We start from the raw sequence: 21,011 nt of genomic DNA, 5'->3' as shown, positions 1-21,011 counted from the left end.
AGTGAGATTTCATTACAAGCGGTCACTCGAGACAAAAGTTAATACCAGGTGTGTACTTTAATTTATGTGCATCTCTGAATGCAGGACTTAAGTTGTATTGGAGCATTTTCCCAGCCTGGTATCAGTACTTTAATTATTGTGTGTGTTTACCTTGAGTCTCCTGCGAGCAAGTTTGAGGTCTTTGCTGTCAAAGTCCAGCCAGTCCTGGTTGATCTTCTCCACAGCTGGATCGGACCGGTTCATCAGCTGGAAGCCTGTCACGTTCGGCCCGAGCTTCTGGAACTCGGTCATGTTCAGGTCCATGAAGCCCTGACGCACAAACACGTGTTTTCATTGACTGAACTCCTCCAACAAACAATGTTGGTTCATGTTTCTTCCAGGAAATAGACAGACTCACCAGATTGGCCAAGATGTAATGGTAGTTCTTCAAGTTTCTCCTCTGAGCAGCAATCTGAGCGAGAGAAAAGTCAGAGTAAATGATATGCTAATTACATTTTTCTGATGTTTCTAATGATGATAAAAAGCATCCATTACGCATTCATCACACTCATCTGCGTGTGTGTGTGTGTGTCCTCTCAAACAGCTGCTAATTGGCAGACTCAAATTCAGGCTTTGAGGAATTAATTGCCCATCTTCACTATCAGGAAGAGATGGCGAGAAAGAGAGAGGGAGCCTCCTCAGATTGATGTCAGAGGACAGGAAGAAAGGAAAAAGACGGGAGGAGAAAGAAGAGGAAGGGAGAAAAGAAGGAGAAAAGAGAGGTTATGCAGAGGAGGAGGAGGAAGAAGAAGAGGAGGAGGAGGAGGAAGCAGGTGTCGGCTCCCTCTCTGGTCCAGCTCCTAATGAGCATCAGTCGATGGACGTTTACTAACACAGCTGGTCTGCAGCTCTGAACGCTTCCCGCTGCAGGAGGATAGAGGGAGGAGGAAGCTGTTTGAACAGTCCTCCTCCTCAATCCCTCCATCCTCTTCACCTCTCCAGCCTTCTCTTTCTCTCCTTTCCAATCCTCTGTATCACTTCCTTCTTGTTTGGTTTTTAAAGGTGTGAGCTAAATGCTACGCTAACCAGGGCCACAACTAACAATTATTTTCATTGTCGACTAAACTGTTAAATATTTTCTTGATTCATCAGTTGTTTGGTTTACAAAATGTAAGAGAATGGTGAAAAGGGTCAATCAATATTCAGTTTACCGTCACACTGGAGGACAGAAAACAGAAAATATTCAGAAGAATATTCAGTTTGATTAATGGATTATTAGAAAGCAGAAGCTTGGTTTGTAGCACTAGTTAGCTAATGTTAGCTTGTGTAGGGGAGTGAACATGGGAGATGTTTTCAGGTATGTTAGTTTTAGGTTTAGACCAGTCTGATATTCAGCACTTTCCAATTATCATTACCGGTGATTTTCTGTCAAATTGGTCACAACAACATTTAGATTTGATTAGTACCATGTCACAACTAATAACCTTAAAACAAACAAACAAAAAAAAACCCTCTCTGAATCTGCAAAGTAATTACTAACTAGAAATGTAGTGGAGGGAAACAGAAACAGAGGGAACAGAAAATCAAATCTGAGAATTGTGCTTGACAACAAAGACTTTCTAGTTACTGTGAATGAATATCGGTCCAAAATATCTGTTGTCAGTCTCCTTAATTTCTAATATTTGGTAGATTTCTGAAACAGTCCTAAAACACTTAACTGGATGGAGACATTCTTGAGACCCAGCTGACAAAAATACCCATGGAAGTCTGGACTAGGCCTTAGATGGTAAATATTCCTCCAGCTAAACGTCAGCATGTTAGCATGCTGGTGTTATTATTTAGCTCACTGTAGACTTTTAACTATCAATCAGAATGTTACTGATCTCAAAATATGGCCAATTACAATATACAAATTGCAAGAGATTACATTTTTTGATCAAATGTGTGACAAAAAGCATCATAATGACGTACTGTGGTCCTATAAATTTCGTCCAAAGCTTTTTCGTGATAATTTCACTGAACATAATTTTCCTTAATTTTAACTGCCCTAATGAACAACCTGTCAGCTCGGCTCATCATCATCACCCTGCAGATCCAAAGCTCCACCTGATACACTCACACACTCACATTCAACACAGATAAATGAACCAAAATGAAGTCAAACTACGGTTGAGCACAAACACCACCTGATATTTTCGCCCAGGCTGCATGAAACTAAACTAAACATGAAATAAAGTCAGCTGAAGCCAACAGCTTCATTTCACAGATCCAAAACAGCACCTGATACTTCAGCCTCTGTAAGCCAGCTGGAGTTCAGCAGGAAGACGAGTTCCCCAAATGATGGCTGGTTTTTGGCCAGAGTTCACATATCTTTTCTTCCTCTGCTCTCTACTGCTGCCCTCTCTCCCTCTTCTTCTTACAAACCTATCAAAAATATTCCAAAACGTCCTTTTCCTTCCTCTCCTGCCAGTCAATTAGCAATGAAGCTGAAATCAAAGAATTCAAATCAACACACGGTGAAGCAGCTGTGCCTGAAGAGCAGAAACATCCAGCAGAATATCCTGCAGCTCTAAGGGATGGAGAGCAGAGTGTAATCAACAATAACACAACAACACAAAATAACTAAAAGTTTGTCTGTTTTGTCTGTTGGTCCAAGATAGAACTAAGATGTGGATGTAGGACTCTGTGTTGCTGTGAGTGTGAACACCTGGTAAGATTTTCAACAACCAGCGCTGGAGTCAACAAAACAAACCCAACCAAGAAATCTTCAGAAAACAATCAAGACTATTACAAAGTTTTTCTCAATGAGAAATGAGTTTAACTCATAAGCTATAGTGCACTGTGATGACAATGATTGTCATGATCCTTACAAAAATGTCTTGTCACACTTGAAAGTCCCAATTTCAAATGTGAAATACAATTCCAACGTTTAAAGTCAAAAGTAAATAATGTCACATCAGTGTTTCCTGCACACTAATTTATTTGTGGCAGTCCCATTCTCATTACTCAAGACAGCGCACCTGATGTTATATATAAAGTGGATGATGATGTGGTTTTAAGTCCGCCAGTAAAACCGACAAAGAAGACGAGGAGGACTATTTAACGCAGTTGGCCTGACTGTAATTTCCTCTGCAAAGAAGACAGCTGGCCTCATCGTCGAGATCAAGCCCCCACAAAGAGTGCCAGGCCTTGAATCCAGTTTTTGTCGTGGCCAGGCCGCGTAATTACACCATCATGGGGAAATCATCATTTTCCAAAAGCTAACACTGTGAAAGACATGTTTGTAAAACGATAATAAAAGCCTCACAGCCCCTGTGAAATGACTCATTTTATTGTCAGAATTTAGGCAATACGATTTGGAGAGTAGGTATTTTATCTCCCATCCAAGTTCGCCCAACGCTAAACCGGATGTTAGCCGACTCGGTCGGCAGAAGTCTCGAGTGTGTGTGCTCTATGGCACCACAGCTGGACAGCCAACACCACAGTCAAAGTCTGATTCTGTGGGAAACACTGAAGTGATTTTCACCCATGAATACAAATCTGGAGAGTTTTCAGATTTTTTTCACAAAGTATGTTCATATAGTAACGTATTTGTAATGCTATCACAACAGTGGCACATGAAGGTGCAGTGGCCGGTAGCTCCTCAATTTTTAATGCTACATATCCTTTTTTAGCCGTTATTGTTTTGGCATGGCAGAAATACGGTCATCATCAAGTTGATGAACAGTGATGTTATCATCACTATCTTGCTGCTGCTGTTTACAATTATCCTAACACAGATTAAAGAGACGCACTACATGTATCTGAAATTGAATAACTGAAATTAACTACTAGGCTTGTTTGCTCTGAAGCAAGAAAAAACAAAAATAACTTCTTACACCCCTCATGCTATGATGTAGGTATATTTTGCCATAATAATACTGCAAGAAAAAGGACGTCCACTGTGATGTTTTCAGACCAGACTCATATGATTTATTGACACGCGGATCATTGAGTGTTTTACCAGGTTGAGGATTGAGTTGAGCCGTTCCAGCTCACAGTCGATGATGATCTGAAAGTCCTTCTTATAATCCAGATCTGTCAGCAGCTTGATGAAGGCGGCTTCTGTCAGAGTGTCCAAGTTAACCGAGGTGACCTGCCAACTGTGCTCCGCCGCCGTGTCCAAGATCCTCTGCAGCACCGACAGACCTGGGAAAGAAATAAGATAACACTGAATCAGTGTTCACATCAAACTATCCTCATGTGAATATAATCATTAGGACATGACTAGATTATATAATTGACGTCAAGATGTTTGATGATTTATATGATTTTCAGTTCTTTACAATTAATACATTTGTCTCCTATTTCAGTGATTTTATTCAGTCCATGAACATTTACGTTTTCACCTGAAGTGTCTGAGAAATTCTCAACCTCTAATTCTAACTGCCAATAACACCGCAATTGTGTCACATCTATTTCCGTTCAACAAACAACATGTCCATCAGATATATTTGTATTTTCTATTTCATCTTGCTTCAGTCTGCCTGGTTACTTCTCAAAGCGGCTCTCCTCTCCCCGGTCTGCCTTGTTAGCAGGCAAACACACAACCAACACTAAGACATTTTTTCATGTGTGAGACTGAGGAGTGGGTTTTGAAGAGGCTGTGGCTTCTCAAACTGAATGTCAAGCTGTTTTTTGTTTTGTTTTTTTTGTTTTTTTTTTTCCAGTGGAATCAAACCCTTGTGATGTTCGCTGTCTGCCTCAGGCTGGACTTGGCCTGGGTTTAACTTCAAAAAGCTGCTACACACTGAGCTGACGCAGACTCGTGATGGTTTTATTTTTATTTAAGCGGCCTGAGTTAATAAGAAAAAATAAATACTGGTGATGATATTAAAATATCTCAGATGAGATTTATCTGTGAAGCTTTTCAGGGCAACATTTGAGTCTTTTATCTTTTGCACTTTCTCCCCTCCTGAGCTGTAATCCATTATTTAAGCAGAGAAAAACCCAACCTCACACAGTCAGACTGTCAGCAGTAACAAAATACACCAACCTGGCTTCATGGTAAAAACCTGGAAGACCTGATGCAGGGAAAAATAAGACTCTCCACCAATACTAGCAGCTCTGTGAGGCACAGGGAATTTTACAGCAATACATCGGACAGCTGTGTTGATTTTCAAATAAAACCAAAAATTCAGGAGTATTTGCACAAGATGTCATGGCAATCCATAAAAAAATGATGAGATATTTCAGTCTGAATCAAACTTTTGGAACAAACTGAACAACTGGCCAACATTGTCGTCTATAGATGCATTTTTATTTAAAAAGCAGCTCTGCAGAGTTTTTTATCCTCTTTTCGCGGTTAGTTTTGGCTTAGCAGCACATTTTCTGTCTGGTTCAGTCTCAGTGTTTCCAGCAGCTGTTTTCCTCAGAAGCCCGCTGATAAACCCACCTTAGAGAACATGTTCATCACCAAACAGCAGAAAGTCCCTTTTTTGACCAAATACATCAAAGGAAGAAGAAAGGGAATTTGGATTTCATTTACCAGAAAAAGCGTTTAAATTCTGCAAACACACAAACAGAACAATGTAGAGTTGTTTGAAAAGGCATCAAGCTGAGGCACATTAAAGAGAAAGTCCAGGTCTTATGATGTGGGGTTTGTATGCATCACAGTCTTTTTTCTTTGACACTACATTTCACTTGTGCTCTTGGAATGCAGTGCCAAAAAGGAAAAAGCTGTTTGACAGCAACATAAAGCACTGAAAATGTTCAGAACATCGCATACAATTAAACGGATATCATTGTTAGGTGGGACTTAACTTAGAAGGTTAATTGTAAAATTATACTGTACACTATGAGTCGCCTGATCATGAGATCAGATGTTCTGAGTTTTTCGGATTATAAGAAGCAGTGTTTTTAATCTGATCGCTGCAAAAATTAATTAATTGAAAAAGGTGCAGCAAGGGGCCTTTATAATCATGCAAGTTAGTAGTATTTTAGATTTTTGTGTTGTTTTTTTTGTTTGTTTGTTTTTTTTTCCCCCCAATTTTTCCAATTACACTAACAATGGGATATTTTCGACATATACAGCTAATTTAATTCCAGCAACGGCCATAAAATCAGATTGTTTTATTTATGTCGCTGTATTTACGTATTTTATTTATCATAACTGTGGTTAAAATGTGGTTGGGATTAAGCAATTAAAACACTCTGTTTAGTTTCAGGAAAGATTTTGGTATCTCTTATTAAGAAAGCAAATCATGAACTCCAGTCTCTTATAATGAATGTCAAACTCTTTTACACCCATCTACCACCTCTGGTATTGGGTGTAAACTGAGATCCAACTTGTGAATGTAATTTTAAAGGGAAGGTGGTCTGGATGATCCTCTGTCTGTCCCCTAGTGGTCAAAAAATAAACTCATTAATGCATCTTTCAATGTATCCCACTGCATTTCTATATCCTAACAGGCAGTTTTTTGCTCTGTGGTTTGAAACCCTATGAGTCAACACACAGAGTAATCACATCAGCATTTTACATTATACATACACCCAACCCATCCACAGACACACACACACACACACACACACACACACACGCCTTGTTCAAAAGACAAGTCAGCAAAATTCAGATAGACTTCAAAGAGTAGAGAGAGATGAACAGAGACACAGTGAAAAGGGAACTTCAAAGATACTGTCTGGCGCACACACACCGCGACACCTCCTCCAGGGTTATTACCTCAGTGTGTCTTAAAGTCAGTGTGTGCGTGAACGGTTTGTGTGTCCTTCCCTTGTTCAGACTCAGAGAACCCAATTATACGACACACTAACTGCAACTGTACTGTTTACGCTGCAACAAAAAGACAAAATATAGCGCTTATTAAAATTCCAGCAGGCAGATGGAAATCACAGTATTTGTGACTGCATGGTTGATGAACGCTGTCGTCAGAGAATGACGAGGGAAAAATGTTTTTGTTAGAAAGCTAGAGCAGCAGGAGAAGTTGTTTTTTTCTGTCAAAACAGTGCATCATGAATAATAGTGCATGCATGCTTTTGTCACATTAAAAAGACATCTGTCCTTTATTAGAGATTGATCCAATAGAGATCCAATCAACTCAGTCGCCAGGATATAAAGTCAGCAGTTACTTCTTTTGCAAACCAGGGATATATCCAAGTTAATGGCAGAGCCGACCATAAACACAGTTAGCAGTGTGAGTTCAGGTCAGAGTCTTTGTGCAAAGAGAGTCACTACAATCCGATCATCTCGTGATTTCCGAACACATAAGATAGTTCCAGGAAGTTCTTAGCCGACAATTTAAATACATGAACACAGAGAGACGGAAGTATGATATTTGGCTTAGTTCTTAGTTAATACATGATTTATTCATTCATTGATTTACAATATGTTAGTGCTGCTGGTATTTGCAGCTGACTTCTGGGAACTACTGAGAGGCTCCACGATCCAATCAGAGCAGACTGGGCTTCATAGAGGCAGGAGCTAAAACTGTGTGTTTGGCACAATAAAACATTTAGAAGACAACTTAATATCTGTCTAAAACAATACTTGTCCTTTAAAGCATCTTTACATTATAATTTCATAAATCACATATGGCTGAAATGTTGTGCTGCCTACACGCTTCTTGCCACGTAGTGATTAATCACCCTGCTGATGTAGAAAAAAAGGACAGCGAGGATACTTTGCTCGTAATTGCTGCGATGTGACAAGAGATTATGTGATGACCTCTGACAGGTAACTGCTCATTAGCATCCACATAGTGACAGTGTTTACAGCTGCTGAGAAGGCTGAGCTACACACACACACACACACACACACACACACACACACAATGAGCAAAACAAGTCAAGTGTGCATTAATGATAATGTATAACCTTCAATTAGAGATACAGCAGAGCAACGCACCCACACTGACAGCAAGAGAAACAATGAGAGATTAAAGATACAAATACAGGAGGTGTACGAGAGAGAGAGAGAGAGAGACAGAGAAGAAGATAAAGCAAGAGATGGAGAGAGAAAGAGGAGTTTTATAAATATAGACATTACTCTGCTCCCCATTCTGCATCTCATTTACATCAAAATCCTGCATGCATCTACTATTAATGCAGAGAGGAGAGGAGAGGAGAGGAGAGGAGAGGAGAGGAGAGGAGAGGAGAGGAGAGGAGAGGAGAGGAGAGACAAACAGGGAAATAGAAAGTTGAGATGAGGCCATAAGGAGGAGGAAGAGGAGGAGGAGGAGAGGAGATTGTACCAGTATGTTTCCACCACTCCCAGTCTTTTCTGTCCCAGCAGAGCTCTTACAGAGAATTACAGCACCAGCCTCCATCTGTCCTTTGAAGCCCATTAAAACACTTCTGTGTGCATGATACAACACAGGGATAAAACAGGGCCAACAAGGGGCGAACTCAGGAACAACCCAGGGACAACACAAGGCCAACTCAGGGAAACATGTGGCCAATTCAGGGCCAACATGGGGCCAACTTAAGAAAATGGGACTGACTCAGAGGCAACATCGGTGCAATTCTCGGATGCTCATTACAACATTTCTGTCTGTTTGATACAACACAGGGCCAAATCAAGGCCAGGACAACATCAGTCAAATTCATGGCTAACTAAGGGCAAACATGGGGTCAATTCAGGGACAACGTTGACCCAATTCAAGGCCAAATGGAGGGAAAACTTCTGGAAACTAAAGGATCAAATCATCAAGACAAACACAAAAACATCTGACGTGTTGATGAAAAAAAAAAAGATCCCTTTTCATTTGTTTGCTCAACTGGAGAAATGGAAGATAACATTAAAAAAAACTGCCCCCTCTACCTCACTTCATTGTTTGTGCTCCTGCTTGAATATGCAGATAATAGTGTGTGTGTGTGAGTGTGTGTGTGTGTGTGTAAACGTGCATGTCTCGTGGCTAACAGAGTGTTCACGAGACATTAGTCTAGCGATGCAGCAGCAGTTATGTCAACCACAAAGTCAGTTTTATGTTCAATTACACATGGTCTCTGGTCATGCGAGTTGATGCTGTCCTCTCCCTGGTTTTCTTAGCAGCTGCTGTCTGTCTGGCTGTCCATCCTGCTGTCTGATGTTTTGTTTTGTTTTATTTTGAATCAATGGAAGGGTTGACTGAACACTGTGCTGTCCAGTACAACCACGTCGACCACTGGAGAATAACTGCCTTGCTTAAAAGAACCTTTAGGATGGGCAGGAAGACAGGAAAAAGACCAAAATAAAAGACTGCAACCGAGGAAAGAGAGGAACATGTAAAAGCTTTCTCAGTCCTCTGGACAGTTCAGGAAACAGAAGAAGAAGGAGAGAGGACGACAATAAGCAGGAAGATGAGGAAGGAGGACCGTGTTCAATGCTAGTGTTCAGATGTCTTGTGACTAAGAGATCTTTACTATTTTCTCTTATCTGAACAATTCACAAAAAATGTGTGATTTGTTTAAGGGAGTCTGGGGCTGATGAGTAGCCACCTCAAATTCCTCACAAAGGACAGAGATCTGATCTCGATGAGGATAATGAGAACGCATTAAAAATACCAGGTGAAACACAAAGGCAAGATCAAATCATTTTTTTTTTTATCTTAATAATGTATCCATACACAGATCCCTTTTTAAAACAAGGTACACATGGGGTGTTTCTTCAACTGCTTTCTTGCATTTCATGCTGTTAATGAGACTGTAAACAATGACCTGCAAACATCGGGTGCCCTTGCCACTTGTGTGATGGTCGTTGTGTCCTTGGGCAAGGCACTTTATCCACCTTGCCTCGTGTGAATGTGTCTGACAGCCACCCTTCTGTCAGTCTGCCCCAGGGCAGCTGTGGCTACTATCATAGTTTACCACCACTGGTATGACTGTGTGTGAATGAATGGAACCTGGAACCCTGTCAGAGCACTTTAAGTGTCTTGAAAAGCACCATACAAATCCAATCCATTACCAGAGGAAAGCTCTCACAGAAAATATCTGATGGCTTCACCAGAAGTCAATGATAACTTCATGATAGAGGTTGAGATAATTTACTTTGGACTAGTATGGGTCCAAATTCGGAGGATGTGGAGAAGGAAGAGGAAGAAGAGGAGGAAAAGTAGTAGAAGAAGAAGAAGAAGAAGAAGAAGAAGAAGAAGAAGAAGAAGACATGACTTTATTTCACTGTTACTGTTTCCAGCACGCAGTCGCTGTACATGGAGCAGGCTTTACTGCAAAACTGTAGCCATGGCAACGAGACAGGACGATAATTATGGATGAGTCTGGTACAATCATTTCTTTATGTGTGTGTGTGTGTGTGTGTACTGAATAAAAGTCAAAGCTGTAAGTTCATTATGCAATAAATGTTTGGGTTGTTGATCTGGTACACATCTGTTTAGTGTTCACACACACGCGCATGCATGGACGCACACACACACACACATACACACACACACACACACACACACACACACACACACACACACACACACACACACACACGCACACACACACACACTATAAGAGGGTCTGGTGCAGAGTCTTATACCAGCAACCAAGGAGAAAATAGACACTCAACAACTTTTAGGAGGAGATGAGAGGAGAGGAGAGGAGAGGAGAGGAGAGGAGAGGAAACAAGAAGAAAGAAAAAAGGGAAAAGAGGAGAAGAAGAAGGAAACAAGACAGTGACAAAAAATTGAAGTGTCTGAGTAAAGTTTAAGTACTCCTCCACTAATTCCTTCTGCCTGTCTTCCTTTTGCCTGTGAAAATGTGATGCCTTCTTTTTTCTGGTAATAAAATTCTTACACAAACATCTTCTATTAGTTAATGTGTTTATTGATCGTTCTCTTTAATCACCACCGGGGGCACTGTGCTGTTGATGCGCAGACGTTGATGGTGGACATAACCAACACTGAGTTAGAGGCTCTTGGCCTCAGGAAAGCCTTTCCTCCTCCACCAAATATCTAATGTCTCGTCGGCAGATGTTGAGGAGCAATAACATTAGACAGACTGCACCGCCGGGGCAGACAGTTACGCACTATTACACTAGATAGACTTCTACCAATGGTTCCTGGGCAGATGTAAAAGGCAATAAGATTAGACAGAGTCTGCCACCAACTGTCAAATGGACTATAATGTCAGATCACAGGCCGTGGGGAGATACTAGACCCGGCTGAGAGGGGGAGATGACGGGAGTACCTGCCAGTTTTTTCTAATTCTCTAAGTTTGTTTGTTTGTTTGTTTGTTTGTTTGTCTGGAAGAGCTGGAGGTGAAGTCTGAGTCAGGGGAAGTTTTCAATGTACAATTCACAGTTTGTGTCTCTAAATGTGATTCTTTTTTCCTTTTCACAGTTTGGGAACTTCCTGGCTGTCAAGCAGAAGAAGATGATGAAGACTGAGAGTTTCCTGTCAAACACCGTCATTATGTTCGCTGACGTCTCTGCACTTTCTGTACAGACTGGTTGAAAAGTTTTTAAAAAGCTGCTGCAGGTGTTCTGCAAAAGTGTCTGAATCTGTTTTTATTACTGTTGCAGGTTCCTTCCTTCATTAAACGTTTCCATCCACCTGTTTTTATGCACAGTTCAAATTCATGAAAAAAGTTTTCACACTTTACTTGTGACTTTTCAACATCACCTCCAGTGAAGAGCCGCAAACTTCTGTATGGAGTGATTAGGAGACTGTAACCGTCCTCATATTAACATATGACACTACCACAAATGTATGTTGTGTTTTCCATGGAACAAGCATCTGTTCATGTTATATAAAGTCGAATTTTTGGGAATTCTGATAAATTATGAGCTATTTTTGAACAGAAACTTTTGCATTTTGAAGAATAAAAATCTGTTTTGAGATTGCCAGGTTTAGTTTAATGCTCATTAGATGAAATCTTATTGTTTATTTATAATTTGAGTTAAATCTTTTCCATGCTGTGGCTCAGACTGTATCTGGACATCACAGGCATAAGGTGCTGGATAGAAGTTTGAGTTTTTTTTTTGTTGTTGTTTTTTTTTACCTTAACTTATCAAACAATCTTATCTTCATTTTAACAAGCTTCTTAAATTTGAAGATTTGCTGCTTTTCTTTGATATTCATGACAGTAAATGAAGGGTCTTTTGTTTTTAGACTGTTGTTTTGTTCCGACAAAACAATAACATTTTTAAAATTCTTAGATCAGCATCATGCAACCTAAAGATAATAATTAATAGTTTAGGTTATCTTATTCATGAAATAGTTTTTTAATTTACCAGATGCCTTATATCAGAGACAGGCCTTTATCTCTAATTCATCTTATTTTTTAAGTATACTAAATAATATTTCTAAAAGCTTCCACATTTTCCTTTTCATTTAACAGTAATATATTTTTTGTCAATAATTATTCCAGTCAGTTCCTCTTTTTTACCCATTTTTGGATCGCTTTTAAGCTATCAAAAATTGAACAATTCCTTTAGATGTTTCACATTAAAAGCCTACCAGAGGGTCACAGGACACATTCACTTTCCCTTTAAATTTTTAAACATCTGATGGCAGTGTTGAGTTAAAAAAACAGTTGCTTAACTTTGAATGGAAAAAAAATAACCAAACACTGCATAGTTTGAGACACTGCTTAAGGTTACTTACTGTTATTGTAACTGATTTTATAATAAGAAGTAGCAGGCTTTACAGAGGCAAACAGCTATTCAGATGCTATTCTTACATAAACGTAAATTCAAGCATGTGTCAGAGATGAAGACAAACATCCACCCCCCACATCCTCATATCACACTGTACAGTCATCACTACTTCCTTCACTGACATGGAATGCAGCCATCAAATATACATTTCTAAGATGTATATAAAAGTAATCTGAAGTTTGTCCTCACCTGAGTCGGAGCTGTACATGTAGACGAACTTGGTCCAGTAGAAGTGCTCCAGCAGGGCCATGAGGGGCTCCTGAAGCTGGGGCCGCAGCTGCAGGACGAACTGGTTGTTGGTCTGAACAGGGAAGGACGGCGTTACGAAGCAGACGTGCAGAGAGCCGCAGAAAGACATCAGCATGTTGACCGTCCGCCGATCGTACAGACCCATGATGGCGTACACACCCTTTGAGAACTGAGAGCAGACTGGGAGAGAAGGAAACAGAGGAAGAATATTTTTAGGTTATAGTACAATACACAATATATATCTTAATATTTTGAAATCGTCTCAAAAGCACTTCATAAATGTAATGGCTAGGCGATAATGCAAAAATCTCATGGGGATGATTATTGGATCTTTCATAACATATAAAAACAATGAGATTTTAGATCAGTAATCATCAGTAATGTGGTCATAATGCCAATGGGGGTAAAGACTGTTAGAGCAACTTGAACAGTCCGGGAAGTTTAGAAAACAACATCAATTTACTGTATTGCAGCCTTTAAAACCAGGAGAAGAAATCACTATATTCAGTCTCACATCATAGTAACTTTATAATACAAATAATTTATGGCACAATTCAAACTCATATTAAGCGAATAATATTACAAGACTACAGAAACCATTTTCCGATGTGAGGGTGTGCATTATTTTAAGATTGCCCTGCAGCTCTAAAGCAGTGTTGAAATTTAGCTGTCATAACTGGGATTCTGACTCTACTTTTCTATCTTGACGTTTAACATTTTGAAATGTATCCATTTACGTAATGGATAAAAGGCCATATACATACATATGCGTTTATGGTTGACGTCTGTATTTGCATAGTATTATAGTATGTAGGTATTTATGTGCTGAAGTAAGTCCTTGTTATGTTTTCACACCAACATCCACAGAGCATAATACACCTCTATCATACCTTTTCTACCTCCTCATCCCTCCTTCTCTGTCAGGATGTATTCTTCCATCTTCTGCCCTCTCTTTCACCTTCTGTCCTTTTCTTTTACATCTTCCTCTTTCCAATAATCTAATTTGTCTTGTTGTCTGTCTTGTTTTCAAGCTCCAGTTCCTTTTTTCGCCCTAAAGTCCGGGTTACCAGACAAACCAAAAGTAAAATATAGTTCCTACACTTGTTTTTCTGTGATCGCAGTGAATGTCACAAACTTCTCGTCTGTCACAGAGAGATGGAATTCATCTTTGATGTGGTTCATACAGGTACAAACAGAAAAAAAAGAGGCACGTGTTCGCGGAAAGACAGAAAATGTATCTTTGTAAAATGTAACTAGATTCTATTGTTGAGAATACTAACTCATTAATAGTTTTGTTAATTACAGTTGGTAAGAATGGTCTTTGAATATATTTGCCCCAGCCAGACAATAACATTCAAGCTTTACCCCAAACTGTGACATCTCCATTTTGTCACATTTTTAGGCAGTTTATCTTTTCCATTTTAATTAACTCCTCTTCATTTCTCTTTAAGTCAACATACACACTGTCATTTGTTATGCACATTTATTGCTTTATCTGCTTTTGTCTGTTTCTTTAATCTGCACACAACACAGAAAAGCAAAATCTCAAATTGGTAATAAGCTAACAGATGATAAAGTGCTCTTATCTTCATGGTAGACAGACACAATTTCTGCTGCAGACTTATCTGCTGCTGTGTAGCCAATAAAGTTTCCTGTTTCACACAAAAGGCCTCCACATGGTAAATCCCCATACACACAATGACTACAATCAAATTACTCTTGCAGGGCTCCTTCACAGCCAGGGATTAAGTCTTAAGACAAAATAATACTCTCTTGCTGAGGCGCCACAGTAGTTCAGTGAATCATCATCTTATTTTATGGTCTTGTGGGTACAATCCAATTTACACTGTATAAAACATGTCCACACTATCTGTGGCATCACCTGCATCATGCAACATCCTCATTTGGACAAAAACAAATGAAACTTGAGTGGAGGAGAAATACGCACGAAGCATCCAGTACAGCTAAGTAGGATAGTTTGAGACACCTGTCAATCAAACAAACACCTGAAAACATACTCCTCTTGACGGCTGCACGTCTTCTTAATCATTACAGTCTAAAGATCAACCATTTTCATCAGTTTCAAAGATGGAAGAAGTACTCAGATTTTGTGCTTAAAGAGATAGTTGGGGTCTTTTGATGTGGGGTTGAGTGAGGTACTTATCCCTAGTCAGTGTATTACCTGCAATTGATGACCTGTCTGCAGATTAGATTTTTGCAACAAAAATAAAAGCCAAATTACAGCACAAAGAAAGCGCATCTGCCATTGTGTAAACAAAACAGGAAGAGGCTTTGTTTGCCTGGTCATTATCACCGGATAACGTGGAAACTCTATACTGCACAAGAGAAAGAACCGATTGATGGAGGAGGGAAAGGAGGTGAAAAGGGAGAGGGATAAAAACCGAGGTAAAACAAGAGCGAACAGACGGGCATTTACTCTACAGAGAGCGCTCCAGTGTTGTCTGTTCCCCCGTTGATACGTGTTTCCTCTTACCACTGGGACTTGAGACGCTTCAAAGCATTCTTTCTACAAGAGCAGTCAATAACAAAAACCTGCCTACTTATCAATACTGCCAGGTGTTTTACTCTGCCTTTTCACAGCACTGAGAGCAGGATTTCTAGGTCAAACTGGAATTCTTACAGTTTTTTTTACTGCTAACCATAGCCATGTTGCTAACAGCGCCTGTGAACAGCTAACATTCACCATTTCTTACCTGTTGATTTTATGTTGCATTGTTATCAGTGAAATAACTAGTAACCTAAGTTATCAAATAAAGCAGTAGTACATTGTAAAAAGTACAATATTTGTCTGAACTGTAGTGGAGTTAAGGGAAAGGGAAAAAAGGGAAATACTGAAGAAATGTACAAGTACATTAAAACTGTACTTAAATACAGTACTTGTATAAATGTACTCAGTTGATTTCATCCACTGTTGTTTTGTTTTTTTAGATATTCTCTAAGCATTAAGTTTATCCCAATGTTGTGGTGCCACAAATAAAGTCATAATGTCTTAAAATCAAGGGGTTCCAAATACTTTTTACAAAAATAAAAATAAAGCAAGGAACAACAAAATCAAATTATACATTTTTGCAAACAACGTTTCAATAGATCAAGTTACTTTTGAACCATACAACCCAGCTGCCCATCTACACCTGATTAAATCAAATGAGCAACAGATCACAAATCAATAGATCAGGATTAGACAGATATCTGCATCTATTCTGTGTCTGTATGTGTGGTGTGTGTGTGTGTGTGTGTGTGTGTGTGTGTGTGTGTGTGTGTGTGTGTGTGTGTGTCCTTGGTGCAGCCTCACATCGCCATCGGCCAGCGCTAACATGCTAACAACAAGCCTGGCCCCTCAGAGCAATGCTAACACTGGAAACAACCACTCCCTCTGGGGCGACGCTATCATGCTAACAATAGATGTTTGCCTTTGGGCAAATGCTATCATGCTAACGAGGTATCTGTCTCTTAGTATTAGTGCTGCTTTCCCACTGGGACGACAGATCACTCCTTCATCAAAGAGGGTCAGGCAGCAGAGAGGCGACAGATGTTGTGAGCCTTGGGAATCTGTGTAGTTATTTGTGTTTAGGTCAACAACATGATGGCAGTCAAGATGTGCAACCTATGAGATAAAGTCAAGCTAATTGATGTTATAAATACATGGACTACTGTTCTTCTGTAATCAACAAGCTCTGTGAGTTCATACATCTTATTCTTATTACTTGATCATAATCATTCAGTTTTATTATAGTGTATTTTAAAATATATAACAAAAACACAGTGAATAATCTTTACTATTGTCATCACGTAAACGTTTCATGTTGCACAGTTTCAAAGACAACAACCTGTACAGCTCAAACATCTCATCCATGCTATCCTCATTTGATTGTCTCTTCTTCTGTTGCCGTTATCCTGCCTCTTGAACAGAGAGATGATGACCCCATTCTTACTGCCCCCTTCAAAGTTTTGTTTGTTTCAACAACAGCAGGAAAAATCTGAAAGTAAGGCGATTAAGAGGTTCGGAACAAGGCTAGTCTGTTGGTAAGTGCTTTTTAATTCACTTTAGGTGGAACTAAACCAGCAGATTCTCTCTGCTTCCGGTATTTGTGCTACTAAGCTAGCCTAAAAACAACCAAACAAAAACTGACATCAATCAATATTCTATCTGTCTCTGTTAACAAGAGAACTTCCCAAAAAGTTGATATGCTCCTTTAAGTACAGGATTTGGAGTTCTTTATTCACAACTGAATGCAATTGCATTTTGCAACTTTAATTTGACCTGCCGTGGATGGCCGATTAAAATAAATTTACCTCAAATTCTACTGAGGATCAGTTCTGGAGCGTTTTCAATTAAATCTTCCTGTTCAGTTTGCCAGATGTCACTGAACTACAGATCTGGGATTTCAAATGTTTCATCTGTGTTGGCTTAAAAGTTGTCGATAATAAAGCAAATATGGACAGCCAAAACTGCATTATAACTAGGAAACTGATTCACTGAGGAAGATATAGTGGAAAGCTCCAGAACAGCTCAGCTAAACATGTAGTAAGAAGTCAGGTATTAGCTTTTAGTATCAGCCTACAATTATCTATTAATAAACAATTATAAAATTAAACAAATCAAATGTTTTCTGTTCCCTGAGGGACATACAGTACCTGCTACATTTAATTAATGCCTGAAATCATTAAATAATCCTATTTTTTGGTCATGAAATCAATGATGAGAAAATCATCACACCTTCTGTCGTCGTCACCGATGTTTAATATCAATATCAATGGAGACAAATGTTCAACAAGGACACTCATCATACCACCGTGCAGACAGATCCGACCTCGCCTTGTAACCACTGAGGGTCCTCTCGTCACACATCTCGCTCCTCCCCACCTGAGGCTTTTAGACAGAGCTTTATTTAAACACAGCCCAGAGACGACACCAAGCGCCACAGGGCCCACAGCTGAGACCGAATCTACCCACAGAGTTGTTCATCCTCCTGACAACATCCGTCCATCCATCCATACAGCACATCTGTCTTTGACAAATAATAATCAAAGGAGGATTGTTCAGCTGAGGGGTATTGGTGGGTAATTGTGAGGACGTCTTATAACCAGAGGCTTTCACCATCATCATCCTCCACTGGTTCCATTCACTATGACCCACGGCTCAACTGCTTTTGCTTCTCTGCTGAAAAGACGAGACAGGGCGGCCCGGAGACACACATCCAGCGATCAGGTCATTGTTTCACTCCGTCGTTCTGCATTCCCATCACGGACACTTTTCGCTGTCGCTTTCCCAGAATGACACGCAGCCGGGTCGGAAACAGAATGAGCCGTCATCCCAGCAACAAACACTTGATTGTGACATTTATATTGGCTGTTTGTTTTGTCTGAAGTGACTTACACGTGGGTGCAGCGGCTGATTCAGGTTGAAGTCTGTGATAGCTGACATTACAAGCAACCAGAAATAGAAAAGTCAAAGGTCACAGACAATTGGAGAATAGACCATACATGGTGAAGTCATGGATCAGTTGTCATGGGGGAATTCAGGTCAATTATAAAGAGATTTTTATAATGACATTTTACTCTCAAAGAAGCTTTTACCTGGTTGAATAATAATATATATAGAAGTCGATCAAGTCTCTGCTCCCATTAAATACTGAGCAGTGCTGAGGGGACTGCAACTTCTTTCCAGTTAGTTAGAACTGAAGAAGGTGAAACGTCTTTAAGAAACTGAAACAAGTCCAGTTGCCTACGATAGCCCACAGCACTCAGAATTACCATGACCTGGATGACTGAGGACCTTCATCAACTACTTTTCTCACTGTCCATTCACATTTCAAGAGTTCCTTTTTTTGGCATCCTATTCACTGTCCCAAAGTGAATTTAATTGTCAACTAAATATTACTAGCGTTGAAAGTACTTTTAACTCCACACTGTACTAAGCTGAAGTACTTCAATACATTTCACACTGTCACATTACACTACACTTTTTAATGCTTCAAGTTCTCCTGAACAGAAACTCTCAGTCCTGCTGTGTGTTGTGCTCCATTTCTTTTATTTTCATCAAATCCTCACGTTTGATCGCATTATGAGCAGCAGCAGACAATTTACCAACCATAAACCACTACAGACGACAACAAGTCTATCTAAAGATGGTGAGCTGCCAGCCTGTTATTATTTTGGGACCTCTTGTTTTTTTAATTAAATTATGCATAGTTTGATTTCCGATTACAATGAAATCAGTCATTATTTTGATGATCGTGTGGGCTGTGGAAGTTGGACAGAAGCAGGACATTTCAGCTATGTTTTTTTTCTGAAGCCTGTGCTATAATCAATTTACACAAGTGGTTTGACCAAATATTGTATTTTACCAAAAATCAGGCAACTCAACAAAACAACTTATGTGTTACAAACAACAAACCATTCAGGATGGATCCCTTCATAAGAACACAAACTATCTGCTCAGTTTTTCTTTTTCACGCTGGATATCTTTAGAAAGTCTTGTCTCACAGAGTTGTTTTTTTGTGGTTTACAGGTCCGAGGTGTCGACAACTGGACCTTCATCTCAAATTAAAAGAGGAGAGGAGGTTTTTATTGTAACCACTGTGCACCCGCCTCAACCTCAGGCTCTAATTAATGTGTTTAGTAGCAATGCTGAATAATAGATTAAATGGCTGCCTTCCTCAGGGTGATACACCACTCATACACACACATGCTGATTCACACACAAACACATATAATACTGAAGCACAGACACACAGTCTAAAGTCATTTAGGCTGCTGCTGCCTCGAAGGCATCAATGCAATAATCTCCTGCTGAGCATGCAGCTCTGACACAAACACACACACACACACACACACACACAGACACATTCACACAATAACACACCCACACAGAGGGAGAAATGGAGGCTCCCTACAAGTGTTTTCCCCTCAATAGACGCAGGTTCAAACCCTCATCTCTCTCTTTAAAGTCTGACTCTCGTCTCAGTTGCCTTCATGTCTACATTTACATTTCAGTCGTCCACAGAGATTTACCCACAATTCACTCCTGAGGCAACAAATCAGCTGAGCTACACAAACCACTCTCCATCCAAACCATACCAAAAACGACTTCTGGAACAAATTCCAGCAAAGCCAAATGGTGTTACTTAGCAGTAGAAGAAACCCTGCACAGAGTTTAGCAGCTGTCTGAACTGAAGCAGCAGCTGAGCAGAGAGGACGACTGGTCTTCACCCATAACAAAGATTTCTTCAGTCAACAAAAATATTCATTGGATACTGACACTCTAAAATTCTGTACTTGTCAAATTATGACGATGACTGCAGGTCAGGCTGGACGGCATCCCAAAGAATCAGTATTTGAGAAACTTGTAATGAGACTCAAAATCAACTCTCGTACAAATTGGACCTTTACACCTGAAGATATACTTGCTGTTGAACCTCACATTCCTTGCATTGTGCACGTAGGTGTTCACAGACTTGCCTATATAATACGTGCAGTGTTTCTGACAGAATCAGACTTTAATTGTGGCGGTGGCTGTCCAGCTGGGGTGCCATTGAGTATGCGCACCTGTGACTTCCACCGACTGAGTCAAATAACTTCCGGTTTAGCACCAAGCTAACTTGAATGAGAAGTGGGAATAATTGGGTTTAATACCATTAAGGAGCACGTCAGAGTAAACAATCACAGCCGTCTTCTTTGCAGAGGAAGTTATGGTGAGGCCAACTGAGTTAAATAGTCCTCCTCCTCCTTCTCTTCTTCGCTGATTTTACCGGCGGACTAAACACCACACCACCATCCACTGTATCGGAGAGTATAACATCATGCTATTCACTGACGGCATGCTGTCTTGAGTGAGTAAGAATGGCAAAAAATAGAAAATCAAGATGAATAGATGAATGTGTGGGAAACACTGACGCGTGTTACAGGAGGATTCCACTAGATGGCAAACGTTCTGACTCCTGACCCAGCTGGGGATCGGATGCTACTGGCACCACACCGCCTCTACCCGTCATGTGTATATTGCATCTTACGTCCATGTTGCATTAATTTCTGAGGCATGCACAACCGACACTCCGAACAGAAGTCAGAAGTCTTTCCAACGTTGGGTTTTGACTTCAACCTGATTTTAATTTCCAACTGCATTTTA

At 40.0% G+C, this 21,011-nt stretch overlaps 1 protein-coding gene across 6 annotated transcripts in view; it reads right to left on the bottom strand.

The window, feature by feature from the left end:
* Positions 1-21,011, bottom strand: part of LOC119031592 (glutamate receptor 1-like) — a 67,256-nt gene that overhangs the window by 25,546 nt on the left and 20,699 nt on the right. For all 6 annotated transcript variants that reach the window (XR_005078641.1, XM_037120169.1, XM_037120170.1 and 3 more), the window contains exons 3-6: positions 12,803-13,042; positions 3,983-4,167; positions 398-451; positions 151-309 (exon numbers count right to left, since the gene is read on the bottom strand). Coding sequence is in view for 5 of the 6 variants with exons in the window: in XM_037120169.1 (XP_036976064.1) it covers positions 151-309; positions 398-451; positions 3,983-4,167; positions 12,803-13,042 (638 nt within the window). In the remaining variant the exon portion in view is untranslated. The remainder of the gene's footprint in view (positions 1-150; positions 310-397; positions 452-3,982; positions 4,168-12,802; positions 13,043-21,011) is intronic.

The sequence above is a fragment of the Acanthopagrus latus genome, chromosome 13 (assembly GCF_904848185.1).
Source record: "Acanthopagrus latus isolate v.2019 chromosome 13, fAcaLat1.1, whole genome shotgun sequence".
Lineage (NCBI taxonomy): Eukaryota > Metazoa > Chordata > Actinopteri > Spariformes > Sparidae > Acanthopagrus > Acanthopagrus latus.
This window is presented reverse-complemented; position numbering and strand designations above follow the sequence as displayed.